Source organism: Oncorhynchus mykiss, chromosome 2 (assembly GCF_013265735.2).
Source record: "Oncorhynchus mykiss isolate Arlee chromosome 2, USDA_OmykA_1.1, whole genome shotgun sequence".
In the NCBI taxonomy this organism is placed as follows: domain Eukaryota; kingdom Metazoa; phylum Chordata; class Actinopteri; order Salmoniformes; family Salmonidae; genus Oncorhynchus; species Oncorhynchus mykiss.
This window is the reverse complement of record NC_048566.1, coordinates 91,894,601-91,916,242: the sequence shown is the minus strand read 5'-3', so window position 1 is coordinate 91,916,242 and position 21,642 is coordinate 91,894,601. Positions and strand designations below refer to the sequence as shown.

The window sequence follows — 21,642 nt, the reverse complement described above, 5'->3', positions numbered from 1 at the left end:
GCAAAACAAGACCACACACAAATTTGTCCCCAAGAGGACAGTAAAACAAGACCTCAAACACACACGTCCCCACGAAGACAGCAAAACAAGACCACACACAAATTTGTCCCCAAGAGGACAGCAAAACAGGACCTCACACATACGTCCACAAGAGGACAGTAAAACAAGACCTCAAACACACAATGCCACTTACCCTACATTACTCATCTCATATGTGTATACTCTAGTCGATACCATCTACTGCATCTTGCCTATGCCGTTCTGTACCATCACTCATTCATATATCTTTATGTACATATTCTTCATCCCTTTACACCTGTGTGTATAAGGTAGTTGTGAAATTATTAGGTTAGATTACTCTTGGTTATTACTGCATTGTCGGAACTAGAAGCACAAGCATTTCGCTACACTCGCATTAACATCTTCTAACCATGTGTATGTGACAAATACATTTTGATTTGACATGATTTGACACACGTCCCCTCGAGGATAGTAAAACAAGACCACACACACAAGGGATGGTAAATTAGTACTTAGCATTAACAAACTAGAGACTAGCCACCAATGTAGACCATTTTTCTTGCACAATAATTTAATGACGGAACAAAGCCTACATAAATGATAAATGCTGGTTGTGTATTTCTTAAACTGCTGTCCAATTGGAATAAATATTATACTAGTGGCATATAATATACTATTATATGAAAATACTAACATTATATAATTAACATAATACTAACATACTAAACTCAGCAAAAAAAGAAACACCCTGTTATGGTGAGTGAATGAGGACCCAAAAGCGAACTAACTTAAACAGAGCTTCTTTAATAACCAAACATAGGTAGGCTCAGATAGACCGGCAGATTCCGACAGGACAGGACAAGGTTACAGCAAACATGACGATAGTCTGGCTCAGGCATGAAACACAACAAACAAGAATCCGACAAGGACAGGAACAGAAACAGAGAGAGATATAGGGACCTAATCAGAGGGAAAAAGGGAACAGGTGGGAAACGGGGTGAATGGGTAGTTAGAGGAGACAAGGAACAGCTGGGGGAAAGCGGGGGAGAAAATGTAACCTAACAACGACCAGCAGAGGGAGACAGGGTGAAGGGAAAGGACAGAGACAAGACACAACATGACAGTACATGACAGTACCCCCCCACTCACCGAGCGCCTCCTGGCGCACTCGAGGAGGAAACCTGGCGGCAACGGAGGAAATCCTCGATCAGCGCACGGTCCAGCACGTCCCGAGAGGGAACCCAACTCCTCTCCTCAGGACCGTACCCCTCCCAATCTACGAGGTACTGGTGACCACGGCCCCGAGGACGCATGTCCAAAATTCTACGGACCCTGTAGATGGGTGCGCCCTCGACAAGGATGGGGGGGGGGGGGGGGAAGACGAGCGGGGGCGTGAAGGACGGGCTTGATGCAGGAGACATGGAAGACCGGGTGGACGCGACGAAGGTATCGCGGAAGAAGAAGTCGAACTGCGACAGGATTAATGACCCGAGAAATACGGAACGGACCAATGAACCGCGGGGTCAACTTGCGAGAAGCCGTCTTAAGGGGAAGGTTCTGAGTGGAGAGCCAAACTCTCTGACCGCGACAATATCTAGGACTCTTAGTTCTACGCTTATTAGCAGCCCTCACAGTCTGCGTCCTATAACGGCAAAGTGCAGACCTGACCCTCTTCCAGGTGCGCTCGCAACGTTGGACAAAAGCCTGAGCGGAGGGGACGCTGGACTCGGCGAACTGAGATGAGAACAGCGGAGGCTGGTACCCGAGGCTACTCTGAAAAGGAGATAGCCCGGTCGCAGACGAAGGAAGCGAGTTGTGGGCGTATTCTGCCCAGGGGAGCTGTTCTGACCAAGACGCAGGGTTACGAAAAGAAAGACTGCGTAAGATGCGACCAATAGTCTGATTGGCCCGTTCTGCTTGACCGTTAGACTGGGGGTGAAAGCCGGAAGAGAGACTGACGGAAGCCCCAATCAAACGGCAAAACTCCCTCCAAAATTGAGACGTGAATTGCGGACCTCTGTCCGAAACGACGTCTGACGGAAGGCCATGAATTCTGAAAACATTCTCGATGATGATTTGTGCCGTCTCTTTAGCAGAAGGAAGCTTAGCAAGGGGAATGAAATGAGCCGCCTTAGAGAACCTATCGACAACCGTAAGAATAACAGTCTTCCCCGCTGACGAAGGCAGTCCGGTGACAAAATCTAAGGCGATGTGAGACCACGGTCGAGAGGGAATAGGAAGCGGCCTGAGACGGCCGGCAGGAGGAGAGTTACCGGACTTAGTCTGCGCGCAGACCGAACAAGCAGCCACGAAACGACGCGTGTCATGCTCCCGGGTGGGCCACCAAAAACGCTGGCGAATGGAAGCAAGCGTACCCCGAACGCCAGGGTGGCCGGCTAACTTGGCAGAGTGAGCCCACTGAAGAACGGCCAGACGAGTAGGAACGGGAACGAAAAGAAGGTTCCTAGGACAAGCGCGCGGCGACGGAGTGTGAGTGAGCGCTTGTTTTACCTGCCTCTCAATTCCCCAGACAGTCAACCCGACAACACGCCCCTCAGGGAGAATCCCCTCGGGGTCAGTGGAGGCTACTGAAGAACTGAAGAGACGAGACAAAGCATCAGGCTTGGTGTTCTTAGAGCCCGGACGATAAGAAATCACGAACTCGAAACGAGCGAAAAACAGCGCCCAACGCGCCTGACGCGCATTAAGTCGTTTGGCAGAACGGATGTACTCAAGGTTCCTATGGTCAGTCCAAACGACAAAAGGAACGGTCGCCCCCTCCAACCACTGTCGCCATTCGCCTAGGGCTAACCGGATGGCGAGCAGTTCGCGGTTACCCACATCATAGTTACGTTCCGACGGCGACAGGCGATGAGAAAAATACGCGCATGGGTGGACCTTGTCGTCAGAGAGGGAGCGCTGAGAAAGGATGGCTCCCACGCCCACCTCTGACGCGTCAACCTCGACAACGAACTGTCTAGAGACGTCAGGTGTAACAAGGATAGGAGCGGATGTAAAACGATTCTTGAGGAGATCAAAAGCTCCCTGGGCGGAAACGGACCACTTAAAGCACGTCTTGACAGAAGTAAGGGCTGTGAGAGGAGCTGCCACCTGACCGAAATTACGGATGAAACGACGATAGAAGTTCGCGAAGCCGAGAAAGCGCTGCAGCTCGACGCGTGACTTAGGGACGGGCCAATCAATGACAGCTTGGACCTTAGCGGGATCCATCTTAATGCCTTCAGCGGAAATAACAGAACCGAGAAATGTGACGGAGGAGGCATGAAAAGTGCACTTCTCAGCCTTCACAAAAAGACAATTCTCTAAAAGGCGCTGGAGGACACGTCGAACGTGCTGAACATGAATCTGGAGTGACGGTGAAAAAATCAGGATATCGTCAAGGTAAACGAAAACAAAGATGTTCAGCATGTCTCTCAGGACATCATTGACTAATGCCTGAAAGACAGCTGGAGCGTTAGCGAGGCCGAAAGGAAGAACCCGGTATTCAAAGTGCCCTAACGGAGTGTTAAACGCCGTCTTCCACTCGTCCCCCTCCCTGATGCGCACGAGATGGTAAGCGTTACGAAGGTCCAACTTAGTGAAAAACCTGGCTCCCTGCAGGATCTCGAAGGCTGAAGACATAAGAGGAAGCGGATAACGATTCTTCACTGTTATGTCATTCAGCCCTCGATAATCTATGCAGGGGCGCAGAGACCCGTCCTTCTTCTTGACAAAAAAAACCCCCGCTCCGGCGGGAGAGGAGGAGGGGACTATGGTACCGGCGTCAAGAGCTACAGACAAATAATCTTCGAGAGCCTTACGTTCGGGAGCCGACAGAGAGTATAGTCTACCCCGGGGGGGGGGTGGTTCCCGGAAGGAGATCAATACTACAATCATACGACCGGTGTGGAGGAAGAGAGGTGGCCCTGGACCGACTGAACACCGTGCGCAGATCGTGATATTCCTCCGGCACCCCTGTCAAATCACCAGGCTCCTCCTGTGAAGAAGAGACAGAGGAAACAGGAGGGATAGCAGACATTAAACATTTCACATGACAAGAGACGTTCCAGGAGAGGATAGAATTACTAGACCAATTAATGGAAGGATTATGACAAACTAGCCAGGGATGGCCCAAAACAACAGGTGTAAAAGGTGAACGAAAAATTTAAAAAGAAATGGTTTCACTATGATTACCAGAAACAGTGAGGGTTAAAGGTAGCGTCTCACGCTGAATCCTGGGGAGAGGACTACCATCCAGGGCGAACAAGGCCGTGGGCTCCTTTAACTGTCTGAGAGGAATGTCATGTTCCCGAGCCCAGGTCTCGTCCATAAAACAGCCCTCCGCACCAGAGTCTATTAAGGCACTGCAGGAAGCTGACGAACCGGTCCAGCGTAGATGGACCGACAAGGTAGTGCAGGATCTTGAAGGAGAGACAGGAGTAGTAGCGCTCACCAGTAGCCCTCCGCTTACTGACGAGCTCTGGCCTTTTACTGGACATGAAGTGACAAAATGACCAGCGGAACCGCAATAGAGACAGAGGCGGTTGGTGATTCTCCGTTCCCTCTCCTTAGTCGAGATGCGGATACCTCCCAGCTGCATGGGCTCAGCACCCGAGCCGGCAGAGGAAGATGGTAGTGATGCGGAGAGGGAGGCGACGGAGAGCGTGAGCTCCTTTCCACGAGCTCGGTGACGAAGATCAACCCGTCGCTCAATGCGAATAGCGAGTTCAATCAAGGAATCCACGCTGGAAGGAACCTCCCGGGAGAGAATCTCATCCTTTACCTCTGCGCGGAAACCCTCCAGAAGACGAGCGAGCAAGGCCGGCTCGTTCCAGCCACTGGAGACAGCAAGAGTGCGAAACTCAATAGAGTAGTCTGTTATGGATCGATTGCCTTGACATAGGGAAGACAGGGCCCTGGAAGCCTCCTCCCCAAAAACAGATCGATCAAAAACCCGTATCATCTCCTCCTTAAAGTCTTGATACTGGTTAGTACACTCAGCCCTTGCCTCCCAGATTGCCGTGCCCCACTCACGAGCCCGTCCAATAAGGAGAGATATGACGTAGGCGACACGAGCAGTGCTCCTGGAGTAAGTGTTGGGCTGGAGAGAAAACACAATATCACACTGGGTGAGGAACGAGCGGCATTCAGTGGGCTCCCCAGAGTAACACGGCGGGTTATTGATTCTGGGCTCCGGAGATTCGAAAGCCCTGGAAGTGGCCGGTGGATCGAGGCGGAGATGGTGAACCTGTTCTGTGAGGTTGGAGACTTGGGTGGCCAGGGTCTCAACGGCATGTCGAGCAGCAGACACCTCCTGCTCGTGTCTGCCTAGCATCGCTCCCTGGATCCCGACGGCTGAGTGGAGAGGATCCGAAGTCGCTGGGTCCATTCTTGGTCGGATTCTTCTGTTATGGTGAGTGAATGAGGACCCAAAAGCGAACTAACTTAAACAGAGCTTCTTTAATAACCAAACATAGGTAGGCTCAGATAGACCGGCAGATTCCGACAGGACAGGACAAGGTTACAGCAAACATGACGATAGTCTGGCTCAGGCATGAAACACAACAAACAAGAATCCGACAAGGACAGGAACAGAAACAGAGAGAGATATAGGGACCTAATCAGAGGGAAAAAGGGAACAGGTGGGAAACGGGGTGAATGGGTAGTTAGAGGAGACAAGGAACAGCTGGGGGAAAGCGGGGGAGAAAATGTAACCTAACAACGACCAGCAGAGGGAGACAGGGTGAAGGGAAAGGACAGAGACAAGACACAACATGACAGTACATGACACACCCCTTTTTCAGGACCGTGTCTTTCAAAGATATTTGGATTTTTACGAATGAACTTCACAGATCTTCATTGTAAAGGGTTTAAACACTGTTTCCCATGCTTGTTCAATGAACCATAAACAATTAATGAACATGCACTTGTGGAACGGTCGTTTAGACACTAACTGCTTACAGACGGTAGGCAATTAAGGTCACAGTTATGAAAACTTAGGACACTAGAGGCTTTTCTACTGACTGTGAAAAACACCAAAGGAAAGATGCCCAGGGTCCCTGCTCATCTGCGTAAACGTGCCTTAGGTATGCTGCAAGGAGGCTTGAGGACTGCAGATGTGGCCAGGGAAATAAATTGCAATGTCTGTACTGTGAGACGCCTAAGACAGGGAGACAGGACGGACAGCTGATCGTCCTCGCAGTGGCAGACCACGCGTAACACCTGCACAGGATCGGTACATCTGAACATCACACCTGCGGGACAGGTACAGGATGGCAACAACAACTGCCCGAGTTACACCAGGAACGCACAATCCCTCCATCAGTGCTCAGACTGTCCGCAATAGGCTGAGGGAGGCTGGACTGAGGGCTTGTAGGTCTGTTGTAAGGCAGGTCCTCACCAGACATCACCGGCAACAACGTCGCCTATGGGCACAAACCCACTGTCGCTGGACCAGACAGGACCGGCAAAAAGTGCTCTTCACTGACAAGTTGCGGTTTTGTCGCACCAGGGGTGATGGTCGGATTCGCGTTTATCGTCGAAGGAATGAGCGTTACACCGAGGCCTGTACTCTGGAGTGGGATCGATTTAGAGGTGGAGGGTCTGTCATGGTCTGGGGCGGTGTGTCACAGCATCATCGGACTGAGCTTGTTGTCATTGCAGGCAATCTCAACGCTGTGCATTACAGGGAAGACATCTTCCTCCCTCATGTGGTACCCTTCCTGCAGGCTCATCCTGACATGACCCTCCAGCATGACAATACCACCAGCCATACTGCTCGTTCTGTGCGTGATTTCCTGCAAGACAGGAATGTCAGTGTTCTGCCATGGCCAACGAATAGCCCGGATCTCAGGGACACATTATTTCATTTCTGTTAGTCACATGTCTGTGGAACTTGTTCAGTTTATGTTTCAGTTGTTGAATCTTGTTATGTTCAAACATATATTTACAAATGTTATGTTTGCTGAAAATAAACGCAGTTGACAGTGAGAGGACTTTTTTTTACTGAGTTTAAATAAAAAGTAAAATGTTAATATAATAATGTTATAATATTATACTAATATACACATTTATACTAATTTCTCATCCAGGTTGAGGATAGTGCATCTGCAGTGGACAGATGTAGATTGAGCCAGAGCCAGGATGACACTGCCACTGAGGCTGAAGTCAGGGGACATATGTTTTTTTAGTTTCCACCCCCAACAAAAGTGTGAAAAGTCTGTGGTGCAGAAGGTTTTCTTTTGTAAAGATGGGACCAACAGGAAGTGGTGAAGAGAACCATGCTTTATTCTAATTCATTTGTATGGCATTTGCAAAGCCAACAGAGAATAGCAGACTGGAAGCATATCCATCAGAGTGGAAGAGAATGAGAACAGCATTATGCATAGAGGTTATGCTGAGGCCTACTTTCTTAAGGTTCTCTGAAGTTAACATTGAGAGCCTGTTCATCGGCAGTCAGATGTCTGCTCATGGAGAGCAAGTACGCAGAAGAAGGCAAGTGCTAGAGCGCATTATAGATGTTGTTAAAGTCATAAACAAGAGGGGTCTGAGCTACAGAGGCATGCAGTCTGAAGCAGCTTAGATGCTAGATGACAGCAGCATTGACCATGACACATTTTTAGAGATGATCATTCTAGTGGGAAAGTACGACCTGTGTGTGAAGGAGCATCTCACTGCCTGCATAGAGAAAACCAGAAACTGCTTGAGTCTGGGTCACGACGGGGCAGAGGCTCTCCAATCACTCTATTATCAAAGACTACCATCGATAACGTCATTACCACCACACAACATACAGGCCACCATAGCAAGTGAAATCCAGGAAGCTGGTATGTTTTCAGTCCAGACTGACATTATGCAGGATATTACAACACAAGATCAATGCTCTATCATAGTCAGATATGTGACGAACATCATCCATGAGAGGCATCCACTGGACAATACTTTGTCCAGGTACTGAGTGAGGTACTGGAAAAGATGAAGCTTGACATCAGCAAGTGCCTTGTCAATTCCACTGATGGAGCCTCCAGTATGCAAGGCCAGTATAAAGGCTTCTCTGCCCTGCTCCCTGGAAAGTCCACCAATCAAGTGCGGTGCATTGCACACATTATTAACCTTGGTTTGGCAGACACAACACAGAGTGTCTTGGCAAGTGAGTCACTCATTAACAACATAGCTGTGTTCTTCCGTGAATCCTACCAGAGGATGAACATTTGGGAGACGTCTTGCTCCAATTGGAGAGACACGCTGGTGGGCTAAAGACAGTGCCTTAAAGAAGGCCTTTAGAGCTTTTGGAAATCCAGATGAGGGTCTGTATGTTGACGTCCTTCTCACTCTTTCAACCACACAAGATCAGAAAAACATCAACACTATTGCACGGGTCAAGGCACAAGGATACATTGAGGGGTTGCTGAAGTATAAAACAATACTTATAGCTCAAATATTCCTTAGAATATTTTAGGTTGCCTCACCAGTCTCAAAATATCTTCAAACAAGTGGAATGGACATTCTGTCTGCACATCATATGATCGTGTCTACAGAGGAGTAGCTGAAAGGAATGGCAAGACATTTTGAAAAAGTCAAGGCAGCTGCAGACACATTTGTTCAGTGGGCCAACGGGAAGTTGCAGGAACGGGATGAGGAAACAGAGCTGGAGTTCGAAACCACTCTACCAATGAAAAGGGCTCGAAAGAAGAAAACCATGCTCGGAGAGATGGCACAAAACAAGACTTTTACTGGGGCAGAGAGTGCATACAGGATTGGTGTCCATAATCAAATTCTGGATACAGTTATAGATAGCATCCATCGGCAATTTCTGAGTAATGACACTTTTGTATGCCGACATGGCTCTTCTGGACCCTAAAAACTAGTTTTTTTTAACATCCAGTGCCAGTGGCCTTCTACAGCAAATGTAAGCAAATGTTTGATCAAATTTGACAGCGGAGCAACGGTGGCCAGTTTACAGAGTGAGCTCATGAGTCTGGCAGAACAGCGGACTAGGTTAAAACAATCAGGATTTGAAGAATACACAACCAGGACTATGGAGGATCATGGACCTGAAGGAAATGAAGACGAGGTGGAGATAATGAACAAGAGCTCTAGCAAGGACTGTCCAGTGTGTTGCTACCGTATTCTTAGTCAGTACAACCTATTGACCGACGCATATCACATCCTGGGCCTTGCTTACATGTTCCTACTTACCCTGTCAGTAACCCAGGTAGCTTGTGAGTGGAGCTTCTCTACTCTGAAATTCACAAAGAGTAGGCTCAGGAGCACTCTCTCTCAACAGCACCTGGAGGCTTTTATGCTCATGGCTACTGAGCGAGATGTTTTAAAGGCCCTGGACAGTGACCTGGTTATAGATGGCACTGCTGAGAGAAGTGAGCTGCTGCAGAAATTGATCATTTGAGGTAGGAAATATGTTTATTTACATTTTATTCTATGACTTGCCTACTTTAGTCTTTTCACCAACACATTTCATCCTGTATTATTTGTTTTACTGGTCAGATGGTTCCAGAGATTCTTGCCACCTTGCTGCCAGTGCCATTATGCCAATATGTGCTCCTTCTAGCCAGCCTCCTCCTAAGAGCAACACATTCCCCTTGTTCAATTTTACTAAAGTTATTGTTATAAATATTGTTCAGTAATCTTGTTGACGTGACGTGGGTTGTGGTGTATCGCTGGGGGCGTTTTGATGGGCCGGTCTGAGTCAAAAAGTACAGGGTCATTTTCCATTCCCAGTCCGTCCCTGCCTACGAGGATAGTTAAACAAGACCCCACACACACACACGTCCCCACGAGGACAGTAAAACAAGACCACACACACACACGTCCCCACGAGGATAGTAAAACAAGACCACACACACACCCGCCTGTCCAACATCACTACTCTGGACGGCTCTGACTTAGAATACGTGGACAACTACAAATACCTAGGTGTCTGGTTAGACTGTAAACTCTCCTTCCAGACCCATATCAAACATCTCCAATCCAAAGTTAAATCTAGAATTGGCTTCCTATCTCGCAACAAAGCATCCTTCACTCATGCTGCCAAACATACCCTTGTAAAACTGACCATCCTACCAATCCTCGACTTTGGCGATGTCATTTACAAAATAGCCTCCAATACCCTACTCAACAAATTGGATGCAGTCTATCACAGTGCAATCCGTTTTGTCACCAAAGCCCCATATACTACCCACCATTGCGACCTGTACGCTCTCGTTGGCTGGCCCTCGCTTCATACTCGTTGCCAAACCCACTGGCTCCATGTCATCTACAAGACCCTGCTAGGTAAAGTCCCCCCTTATCTCAGCTCGCTGGTCACCATAGCATCTCCCACCTGTAGCACACGCTCCAGCAGGTATATCTCTCTAGTCACCCCCAAAACCAATTATTTCTTTGGCCGCCTCTCCTTCCAGTTCTCTGCTGCCAATGACTGGAACGAACTACAAAAATCTCTGAAACTGGAAACACTTATCTCCCTCACTAGCTTTAAGCACCAACTGTCAGAGCAGCTCACAGATTACTGCACCTGTACATAGCCCACCTATAATTTAGCCCAAACAACTACTTCTTTCCCTACTGTATTTATTTTATTTATTTGCTCACATTGTATATAGACTTGTTTATACTGTATTATTGACTGTATGTTTGTTTTACTCCATGTGTAACTCTGTGTCGTTGTATCTGTCGAACTGCTTTGCTTCATCTTGGCCAGGTCGCAATTGTAAATGAGAACTTGCTCTAAACTTGCCTACCTGGTTAAATAAAGGTAAAATAAAATAAATAAATAAAAACACACACACACACACACGTCCCCACGAGGATAGTTAAACAAGACCATACACACGTCCCCACGAGGACAGTAAAACACACACTAACAGGCTGATAATCATACCTTGCTCCTTGTTTTGGTCTCTCCACAGAGTTTCATTAGATCTGATGCCAGGGAGCTGGAACGAGGAAGTGGAATGCATGAGTTACCATAAAACAATAAGTCAAATGTAAACTAATTTAAAAAAAATGTAATTTGAGTGATACTGACTGTCCCTCTGTTGCAGGACTCTGGGCAGATTCGTCACTGCTGCTGTCATCCCCGTTCTCTGTGAAATTCAAGGACCAAAAACATCAGTTGTACTGCATGTCAGAACCAAACAACATCCATAGACAAGTATTATTCTTTGTGTGTTATGACTAAATAACAACAAACTTAAGTTGGTTTACTTTTGAAGTTCTGTCTAGTAGTCCAAATACCTGCCCATTGTCCAACCAAACATGGAACAAGGGGAAAACCTTTTATTGAACCAAAGGTTATGCTAGTACTGTGTTGGCTACAAACAGATGTTAACAAGATGTGGTTTAGATTATTGAACAAGGTAGATGTGATGATAATGGACAAGGAGAAGAAGCACATGATGTCAGCGCAGCGCCATGCCGTTTTATACAGGTTGCTTGAAAAGTCCTAAAAAGAACTGGTCCTTGTCCAGTCTCTGAGATGGAAGCATTGACAGGGCTCAGGGGTTGAAAGGGTGAGAGGGTAAAGAGAGGTCAGGTGTCAGGGGCTATGAGAGGTCAACAAGGTTAGAATCATTAGTCTGACTGTCAGTATGGTTTGCCTACAGGGTCCAACTGAGACAAACTTCCTGGTTCTACCTGTGAAGGGCGGGGTCCTCTAAAGATACAGGTACAGTAGTTATATTAGCAGGTGCTACACTATTAGGCATGGTGGCTGTAACACACTGGGAGAGGGGTTCTTTCACATTGGGAAGAGGAGAAGGAGGGTCAGCTGACAGATGGAGGGAGGCCTGAAGACATTACACCTCATGCACCTGCTCATGTTATGTTGCTGAGTTAGTTTCCAGGAGGGGGACCCATGCATTCATATAAACATATATATATATATAGAGAGAGAGAGAGAGAGAGAGAGAGAGAGAGTCTGGTGTCTGTTACTTACCCAATGGCATGTTACCTAGCTCTGTATACATTAAGGCACCATGGGCAGGGGAACAGAAAAAAGGCAACACACAAATCAAAAACACATTCATTCATTCCCCCATAATCAAAAACACATTCATTCATTCCCTATAAATCAAAAACATTCATTCATTCATTCCCCCATAAATCAAAAACACATTCATTCATTCCCCATAAATCAAAACACATTCATTCCCCCATAAATCAAAAACACATTCATTCATTCCCCATAAATCAAAACACATTCATTCCCCCATAATCAAAACACATTCATTCCTCCATAATCAAAACACATTCATTCCTCCATAATCAAAACACATTCATTCCCCCATAAATCAAAACACATTCATTCCCCCATAAATCAAAACACATTCATTCCTCCATAATCAAAACACATTCATTCCTCCATAAATCAAAACACATTCATTCCTCCATAATCAAAACACATTCATTCCCCCATAAATCAAAACACATTCATTCCCCCATAAATCAAAACACATTCATTCCTCCATAATCAAAACACATTCATTCCCCCATAAATCAAAACACATTCATTCCCCCATAAATCAAAACACATTCATTCCCCCATAAATCAAAACACATTCATTCCTCCATAATCAAAACACATTAATTCCCCCATAAATCAAAACACATTCATTCCTCCATAATCAAAACACATTCATTCCCCCATAAATCAAAACACATTCATTCCCCCATAAATCAAAACACATTCATTCCCCCATAAATCAAAACACATTCATTCCTCCATAATCAAAACACATTAATTCCCCCATAAATCAAAACACATTCATTCCTCCATAATCAAAACACATTCATTCCCCCATAAATCAAAACACATTCATTCCCCCATAAATCAAAACACATTCATTCCCCCATAAATCAAAACACATTCATTCCTCCATAATCAAAACACATTCATTCCCCCATAATCAAAACACATTCATTCCTCCATAATCAAAACACATTCATTCCTCCATAATCAAAACACATTCATTCCTCCATAATCAAAACACATTCATTCCCCCATAAATCAAAACACATTCATTCCCCCATAATCAAAACACATTCATTCCTCCATAATCAAAACACATTCATTCATTCCCCATAAATCAAAACACATTCATTCATTCCCCATAAATCAAAACACATTCATTCCCCCATAAATCAAAACACATTCATTCCTCCATAATCAAAACACATTTATTCCCCCATAAATCAAAACACATTCATTCCTCCATAATCAAAACACATTAATTCCCCCATAATCAAAAACACATTCATTCATAATGAAAAACAAAAGAAAAGACAGCATATGAGTGCTCGGTCTACTATTCAACAGTCAGGGCATCCTCCTCAACAGATACTGGTTCAATGGAACCATAACAAAATGTCAACCCCATAACAAAAAACCTCTCTCTAACCATACAAACCATGAAACAAAAAAGGTCAAAAACAGATGGGTTTTCAAACTTGATAAATAATGGAACACAAAAACGACAGAGCCAGAGAGGCTTGCTTAGTCCAACTGACTTTTGTGTGATTGCAACAATTTGTTGGGGTGACTTTTAAAAGCAGCATCTATTCAGGAGGAGGCAATGAGCAACATCAACTGAAACAGGCCCAAATCATCATGCAGTACACCATAGCCACCCATCCCTGGTTCTGGAGGCCATCCCAACAAATCAGTGTGCTGACAAGGTGAACACAAACACGCAGGTACATTTCAATGCCTTTGCTTAGATACCTTGGCTAAGTTATTGCTTCAATCCTACATAATTATGAGGTGAGCCAGACCTGTTAGCGCTGTGGGCTTGACCTCATGGACTGCCAGTGGCAAAGGCTGAGTAGGTCAGGGGTCAAGGCCTTGGACTGAACTACAGGATGTAGGACCGTAATCTGAGCCAGTTCGCAACAGCAGGAAAATAATCCCCAAATTATTAATGTTTCATTAGGGCAAATCAAGTCTGACATTTTAAAGTGGAAACTACAAACTTTAGAAGCCTTTTTAAATCTTGAATACACTACAAGCTTTAAATTTCCTGTTGATCTTACGTCTGTATACATCTGGCAGTGTGTGGCTGGCAGGTTGTGGCTAGTGCGGTTACCTTGCAGAGCGTTCCCCAGCAGGGCGTCCAGTTCGGGGTTAAACTCTGCCTTCTCCTTCAGCATGTGGAACAGCAGCTGGTTCTGAGTGGCGCTGGTGATCTCAGTCTGCTTCAGCCTGCCCTCCATCACCTTCACCTGGGACTCCCTCTGAGCCGCCTGCAGACCCTGGGATTGGTTAGAGGTCAAAATGTCAACGGTCAGCTATAAGAAGGGTCACACTAAAAGTCAGCAATCAGAGCTATGCTTGTGTGTAATACTTCACAGTACACACACAAAAGATGAATACACAATGAGGAGGGTGCTTGTGCATATACACACAGAATTAAACACATTAACAATCGTGGAAACAGACTTTAATTGGGTACATATGGAACCTGGGGTTAAACTAAGTCAATTCTCGGATAAACCAATGGCGTGAGAGACGGGGTAGGAACTAGGGAGGGACAGGTAAACGGCAGTAAGTTATTTACTCTGTTGATGGCCATAGACATGAAGTGGTCCAGCAGGAAGCGGGCTTCTGTTAGGGTACAGGAGCTGATGACTGCGGAAACATCCACCGTGTCAACCTCCTCCTGTAAATGCAGATATTATGGTCACAGTCTATAAAAACTGCCTAATATCAGCCCAATCACCTTCCTGTGTGCGTCTGCACGCACGCCTGCGCGCGTGTGCCTGTATGTGCGTGCCTGTACGTGCGTGTCTGTACGTGCGTGTCTGTGCGCGCATGTCACCTTGGCTTCCTCCATCTGCATAATGTTGGCCTGGCAGTCAGCGATGCTGTCGTTGATGTAGTCGATGTTGGCAACCACGGCGTCCACTTCCTCGTTGAGGGGAAGCACCGCCTTTTCAGCCTCAGGCCCCTCCCCCGCCAGCCTGTCCCTCTTTCTGGTCACCTTCTCCCTCCGCTTGGTCAGCTCCTCACGTTGCTGTGGAGGAGGGAAGAACGATGGAGGGGGGAGAAGAGAGAGTTAGCCAACGTTTTCAATATTAATGTTAATGCTAACACGGCTAATTTAGTTTAACATAGTAAGTATCATACCATATGTAAACAATATTCACCAGCATGTAATGTTTACCAGCAGTTCATGTTTACCTTGAGCAGGCGGTTCATTTCAGACTCCATGTTGGATATGGTCATCCTCTGCATGATGACATCAGAGATACGACGCTCCAGAGACTGCCACTTCACCCTGGCCACTCTGGTGGAATATATGCCTGTTGACCGCCTGTAGTAGGACCTGACACACACACACACACACACACTTTTGAGGCATGTACACTGTAGTTGCATGCAAGCCTCATGTTCCCTCGCTAGAAGCTGTAAAAGCCATACTGATTGCTCTACACGCACACACTTTTGAGGCATGTTCCCTCGCTAGAAGCTGTAAAAGCCATACTGATTGCTCTACACACACACCATGCAGTGTAATACAGAAACCTAAACACACAAAACAGCACTGCAGTGACCTGTTGTCCAGTCCCCACCTGGTTCCGTTGGTGGAGGTGGAGCTAGAGGACTGCAGGCGTCCTGAGGGGGGTCGGTGGGAGGAGTCCTGGAGGGGCTCTGGGAGACTCACCTTCCTGCTGGTCACCTTACCAGACATAGGCCTGGCCTGTCTCCTCAGAGCAGACACCTGACACAGAGACACACGTAAGTCGACAGTCATCGAACACCAGAATCACCACCGCCTGATGCTGAAGTTTGCTTGTTTTATATTTTATTTACACAACTGCCATGTTTCTTGTTATCAGTGATTTTCAGGACGTGTTGAACTCTTATGAACCAAAGCTATCATTGACAGTCTACTCTCGCTGTACCTCTGCTCTCTGACCCTGACCAATGTTTCCTACATCCTCCGTTCCCAGGCGAATATCCTATTCCAGATACCAAAGGTTACAACAGAATTTTGGGGGAAAAAGCTTTTAGTTTCTGGTCCTAGAATACACTTCAAAATTCCTTGAACTTAGATGATTAGATCCAACTAGATCATTTCAAGTTGAGAGTTAGTGATTTGTTGCAGGATGTGTGTGTAACTGCTTTCTAGTATTGTGTAACTGTATAGTTTACAGCACTGCTGTACACCACATCATTTTACTACTACGTGTTGCTCACCTCCTCAGTCTTCCTGCGCAAAATGAGCTCCTGTTGTCTCTTCTGGGCTTCTAGGAGCTTCAGCTGGTGCTGTGAAACACACATTTCAATGACATTCAGTAACGCCAGTAGCAGTAAGTTGAATTAGCATGGGATTCAGTAACACCAGTAGCATTAAGTTGCATTAGCATGGCATTCAGTAACACCAGTAGCAGTAAGTTGCATTAGCATGGCATTCAGTAATGGCAGTAAGTTGCATTAGCATGGCCTTCAGTTACAGAAGTAGCAGTAAGTTGCATTAGCATGGGATTCAGTAACACAAGTAGTAGTAAGTTGCATTAGCATGGCATTCAGTAACGCCAGTAAAAGTAAGTTGCATTAGCATGGCATTCAGTAACACCAGGCGTAGTAAGTTGCATTAGCACGGCATTCAGTAATGGCAGTAAGTTGTATCAACATGGCATTCAGTTACAGAAGTAGCAGTAAGTTGCATTAGCATGGGATTCAGTAACGCCAGTAGCAGTAAGTTGCATTAGCATGGCATTCAGTTACAGAAGTAGCAGTAAGTTGCATTAGCATGGGATTCAGTAACACCAGGCGTAGTAAGTTGATTTAGCACGGCATTCAGTAATGGCAGTAAGTTGCATCAACATGGCATGCAGTTACAGAAGTAGCAGTAAGTTGCATTAGCATGGGATTCAGTAACGCCAGTAGAAGTTGCATTAGCATGGCATTCAGTTACAGAAGTAGCAGTAAGTTGCATTAGCATGGGATTCAGTAACGCCAGTAGCAGTAAGTTGCATTAGCATGGCATTCAGTTACAGAAGTAGCAGTAAGTTGCATTAGCATGGCATTCAGTAACGCCAGTAGAAGTAAGTTGCATTAACATGTCATTCAGTAACAGAAGTAGCAGTAAGTTGCATTAGCATGGGATTCAGTAACACCAGGTGTAGTACGTTGCATTAGCATGGCATTCAGTAATGGCAGTAAGTTGCATCAACATGGCATTCAGTTACAGAAGTAGCAGTAAGTTGCATTAGCATGGGATTCAGTAACGCCAGTAGCAGTAAGTTGCATTAGCATGGCATTCAGTTACAGAAGTAGCAGTAAGTTGCATTAGCATGGGATTCAGTAACGCCAGTAGAAGTTGCATTAGTATGGCATTCAGTTACAGAAGTAGCAGTAAGTTGCATTAGCATGGGATTCAGTAACACCAGTAGCAGTAAGTTGCATTAGCATGGCATTCAGTTACAGAAGTAGCAGTAAGTTGCATTAGCATGGGATTCAGTAACGCCAGTAGCAGTAAGTTGCATTAGCATGGCATTCAGTTACAGAAGTAGCAGTAAGTTGCATTAGCATGGCATTCAGTAACACCAGTAGAAGTAAGTTGCATTAACATGGCATTCAGTAACAGAAGTAGCAGTAAGTTGCATTAGCATGGGATTCAGTAACACCAGGTGTAGTAAGTTGCATTAGCATGGCATTCAGTAATGGCAGTAAGTTGCATCAACATGGCATTCAGTTACAGAAGTAGCAGTAAGTTGCATTAGCATGGGATTCAGTAACGCCAGTAGCAGTAAGTTGCATTAGCATGGCATTCAGTTACAGAAGTAGCAGTAAGTTGCATTAGCATGGCATTCAGTAACGCCAGTAGAAGTAAGTTGCATTAACATGTCATTCAGTAACAGAAGTAGCAGTAAGTTGCATTAGCATGGGATTCAGTAACACCAGGTGTAGTACGTTGCATTAGCATGGCATTCAGTAATGGCAGTAAGTTGCATCAACATGGCATTCAGTTACAGAAGTAGCAGTAAGTTGCATTAGCATGGGATTCAGTAACGCCAGTAGCAGTAAGTTGCATTAGCATGGCATTCAGTTACAGAAGTAGCAGTAAGTTGCATTAGCATGGGATTCAGTAACGCCAGTAGAAGTTGCATTAGCATGGCATTCAGTTACAGAAGTAGCAGTAAGTTGCATTAGCATGGGATTCAGTAACACCAGTAGCAGTAAGTTGCATTAGCATGGCATTCAGTTACAGAAGTAGCAGTAAGTTGCATTAGCATGGGATTCAGTAACGCCAGTAGCAGTAAGTTGCATTAGCATGGCATTCAGTTACAGAAGTAGCAGTAAGTTGCATTAGCATGGCATTCAGTAACACCAGTAGAAGTAAGTTGCATTAACATGGCATTCAGTAACAGAAGTAGCAGTAAGTTGCATTAGCATGGGATTCAGTAACACCAGGTGTAGTAAGTTGCATTAGCATGGCATTCAGTAATGGCAGTAAGTTGCATCAACATGGCATTCAGTTACAGAAGTAGCAGTAAGTTGCATTAGCATGGGATTCAGTAACGCCAGTAGCAGTAAGTTGCATTAGCATGGCATTCAGTTACAGAAGTAGCAGTAAGTTGCATTAGCATTGGATTCAGTAACACAAGTAGCAGTAAGTTGCATTAGCATGGCATTCAGTTACAGAAGTAGCAGTAAGTTGCATTAGCATGGGATTCAGTAACACCAGGCGTAGTAAGTTGCATTAGCACGGCATTCAGTAATGGCAGTAAGTTGCATAAACATGACAATCAGTTACAGAAGTAGCAGTAAGTTGCATTAGCATTGGATTCAGTAACACCCGTAGCAGTAAGTTGCATTAGCATTGCATTCAGTTACAGAAGTAGCAGTAAGTTGCATTAGCATGGGATTCAGTAACACCAGTAGCAGTAAGTTGCATTAGCATGGCATTCTGTTACAGAAGTAGCAGTAAGTTGCATTAGCATTGGATTCAGTAACACCAGTAGCAGTGAGTTGCATTAACAGGTGCTTAAAGCTGGAACGCTTAAATGGTGAAACTGCTACAACGTTATAGTCACTGGATAACGAGCGATAAGAAAACAGTTTGGGTCAGCATGATGAAGAGGCCCGTTCAGCTCCAAGCCTGACAAACTAAGCTACGGATCCTATGGTTCACCTCCTGTTTGCGCTGGTCCTTCTTGAGGGTGGCGATCTCTCGGTTTCTCCTGGACTCTGTCATCCTGTTCTTCTCCTGCTGATCCTTCATCTGCTTCATCAGACGAACCTGCACAATACAGCGCATTCACATTTACATCAATATCAGTCTTGAATTACTTAACATTCCTAGTGGAGCGATGGAACTCAGCAGAGGACCCTGTTCTGGGCAGTTTGTTCGACTTCATTCCGGCCGATTCCTCCCATCAATATCAGTACAGTATCAATGCAGTACCAACAAACATTAACACCTCACAGTGGTTAACAGTGTCGTATCGTTCGTGGTTCAAGTACGTCTTCTTGATACCTTTGTCTTCTTCATCTCTGTGACGTCCAGTTGGAGCTTCTTCAGCTGTGTCTCGTACTTGGATTGGTTCTTGAGCAGGCGTGCGTGTTCCTTCTGCGCTGACTGTAGCTTCTGTAGTTCCTTGTTCATGATGCTCAGCTTCTTCTCATACTCCTGCTTGATCTTCTTAGCCTTATCGTCGCTGCATGTCTCCACTGAGCCTAAGGGGGGGGGGGGGGGGGTGACCAGAGACAAAAGGGTCATTTTTTGACCCAAGGAATACTCCTGCTCTGCTGTAACCCTTCACACCTGATTCTATTGGTCAGCTGCTCACCAGGGGTCTTATTTATTTTTTTAATCTTTATTTAACTAGGCAAGTCAGTTAAGAAAAAATTCTTATTTTCAATGACGGCCTAGGAACGGTGGGTTAACTGCCTGTTCAGGGGCAGAACGACAGACCTTGTCAGCTCAGGGATTTGAACTTGCAACCTTTTGGCTGCTAGTCCAACGCTCTAACCACTAGGCTTACCCTGCCGCCCCATTTACTCAAGGTGCTTGCAAATATACTCTAAACCTTGCCTGCACCAGTTTTCCTGCAAATGTTGGTAGTTCTACATTTTGAACCTGGCAGATAAGTGTGCGCATCTCCACACATATAACAGGACGTCTCTCCCTTTCTGACTGGTTTAAATGATTCCTGCTACACAACAAATAGTAGTCTACAATTGATCAAAATCCCCCATTCAATAGCCAAGCATACAGGAAAGTAAATAGATCGGTAGCCTTGACCGTATGAGACATCACGGCTACATTTGCTGTGTGATGGGCTATGATATCATGCACCTAATCCTATTTCATTTCAGAGCCTATACCAAGGCAGGAGATAGAAACACAATCATGTATTGATGAACAATATAATGAACAACAAGTTGTCTTCTGCAAAGAAGTATGGGTTCTAACGTTTATTTTAAAATTATTCAAAAGGACAATCAATCTTGTAGAAAACGCAACCAGTGTTTGTCACTTGCTAGGCGGCACGAATGTTTAGTTTGGAGAAGTCACTGTAACATTCTGCCCACACCCCTACCCACCCCTACCCACCTCTACACCCCTCTACCCAACCCTCTACACACACCTCTACACACACCTCTACACACACCTCTACACAGCTGGGATCAAATTTGACTTTCTTTTAGGCACCATCATGGCCCAGTTTCATCATCTCCAAATCCTAGAGCAAATGAGGGTGTTTTCATTGCTATAAAAGGTGAATGGAGGGGTGTTATCCAGGCAGGACCGTTCACTACCACACAAATATAATATGCCTCCGATTTATCAATGAAAATATTCAGACCCCTTCTCTTTTTCCACATTTTTCTACGTTACAGCCTTATTTTAAAAATGGATTCAATCGTTTTCCCCCTCATCAATCTATATACAATACTCTATAATGACAAAACAAAAACAGCTTTTTAGACACTTTTGGATTAATTTGTATTTATTTTTTCCCATACTGAAATATCACATTTACATAAGTATTCAGACCCTTCACTCAGTACCTTGTTGAAGTACCTTTGGCAGCGATTACAGCCTTGAGTCTTCTTGGGTATGATGCTTCAAGATTGGAACACCTGTATTTGAGGAGCTTCTCCCATTATTCTCTGCAGACCCTCTCAAGCTCTGTCAGGTTGGATGGAGAGCGTTGCTGCACAGCTATTTTCTGGTCTCGTCAGAGATGTTCAATCAGGTTCAAGTCCGGGGACTGGCTGGGCCGCTCAAGGACATTGAGACTTGGCCAAAAGCCACTCCTGCATTGTCTTGGCTGTGTGCTTAGGGTGGTTGTCCTGTTGGAAGGTGAACCTTCGCCCCAGTCTGAGGACCTGAGCGCTCTGGAGCAGGTTTCATTCAAGGATCTCTCTGTACTTTGCTCCGTTCATCTTTCCCTCGATCCTGACTAGGCTCCCAGTCCCTGCCGCTGAAAAACATCCCCACAGCATGGTGCTGCCACCACCATGCTTCACCGTAGGGATGGTGCCAGGTTTCCTCCAGACGTGACACTTTCTCATGGTCTGAGAGTCTTTAGGTGCCTTTTGGCAAACTCCAAGCGGGCTGCCATGTGTCTTTTACTGAGGAGTGGCTTCTA

General features: G+C 45.6%; 1 protein-coding gene across 6 annotated transcripts in view; it reads right to left on the bottom strand.

The window, feature by feature from the left end:
• LOC110502363 (kinesin-like protein KIF21A) overlaps positions 1–21,642 on the bottom strand; it is a 79,503-nt gene that overhangs the window by 17,112 nt on the left and 40,749 nt on the right. For 5 of the 6 annotated variants that reach the window (XM_036959025.1, XM_036959034.1, XM_036959031.1 and 2 more), the window contains 11 exons: positions 19,521–19,720; positions 19,176–19,283; positions 16,235–16,303; positions 15,607–15,755; positions 15,215–15,359; positions 14,853–15,047; positions 14,592–14,693; positions 14,121–14,286; positions 11,975–11,995; positions 11,066–11,123; positions 10,919–10,973 (listed from right to left, as the gene is read on the bottom strand). In XM_036959025.1, coding sequence (XP_036814920.1) covers positions 10,919–10,973; positions 11,066–11,123; positions 11,975–11,995; positions 14,121–14,286; positions 14,592–14,693; positions 14,853–15,047; positions 15,215–15,359; positions 15,607–15,755; positions 16,235–16,303; positions 19,176–19,283; positions 19,521–19,720 — 1,268 coding nt within the window. The remainder of the gene's footprint in view (positions 1–10,918; positions 10,974–11,065; positions 11,124–11,974; positions 11,996–14,120; positions 14,287–14,591; positions 14,694–14,852; positions 15,048–15,214; positions 15,360–15,606; positions 15,756–16,234; positions 16,304–19,175; positions 19,284–19,520; positions 19,721–21,642) is intronic. The other variant, XM_036959027.1, reaches the window with a different exon arrangement.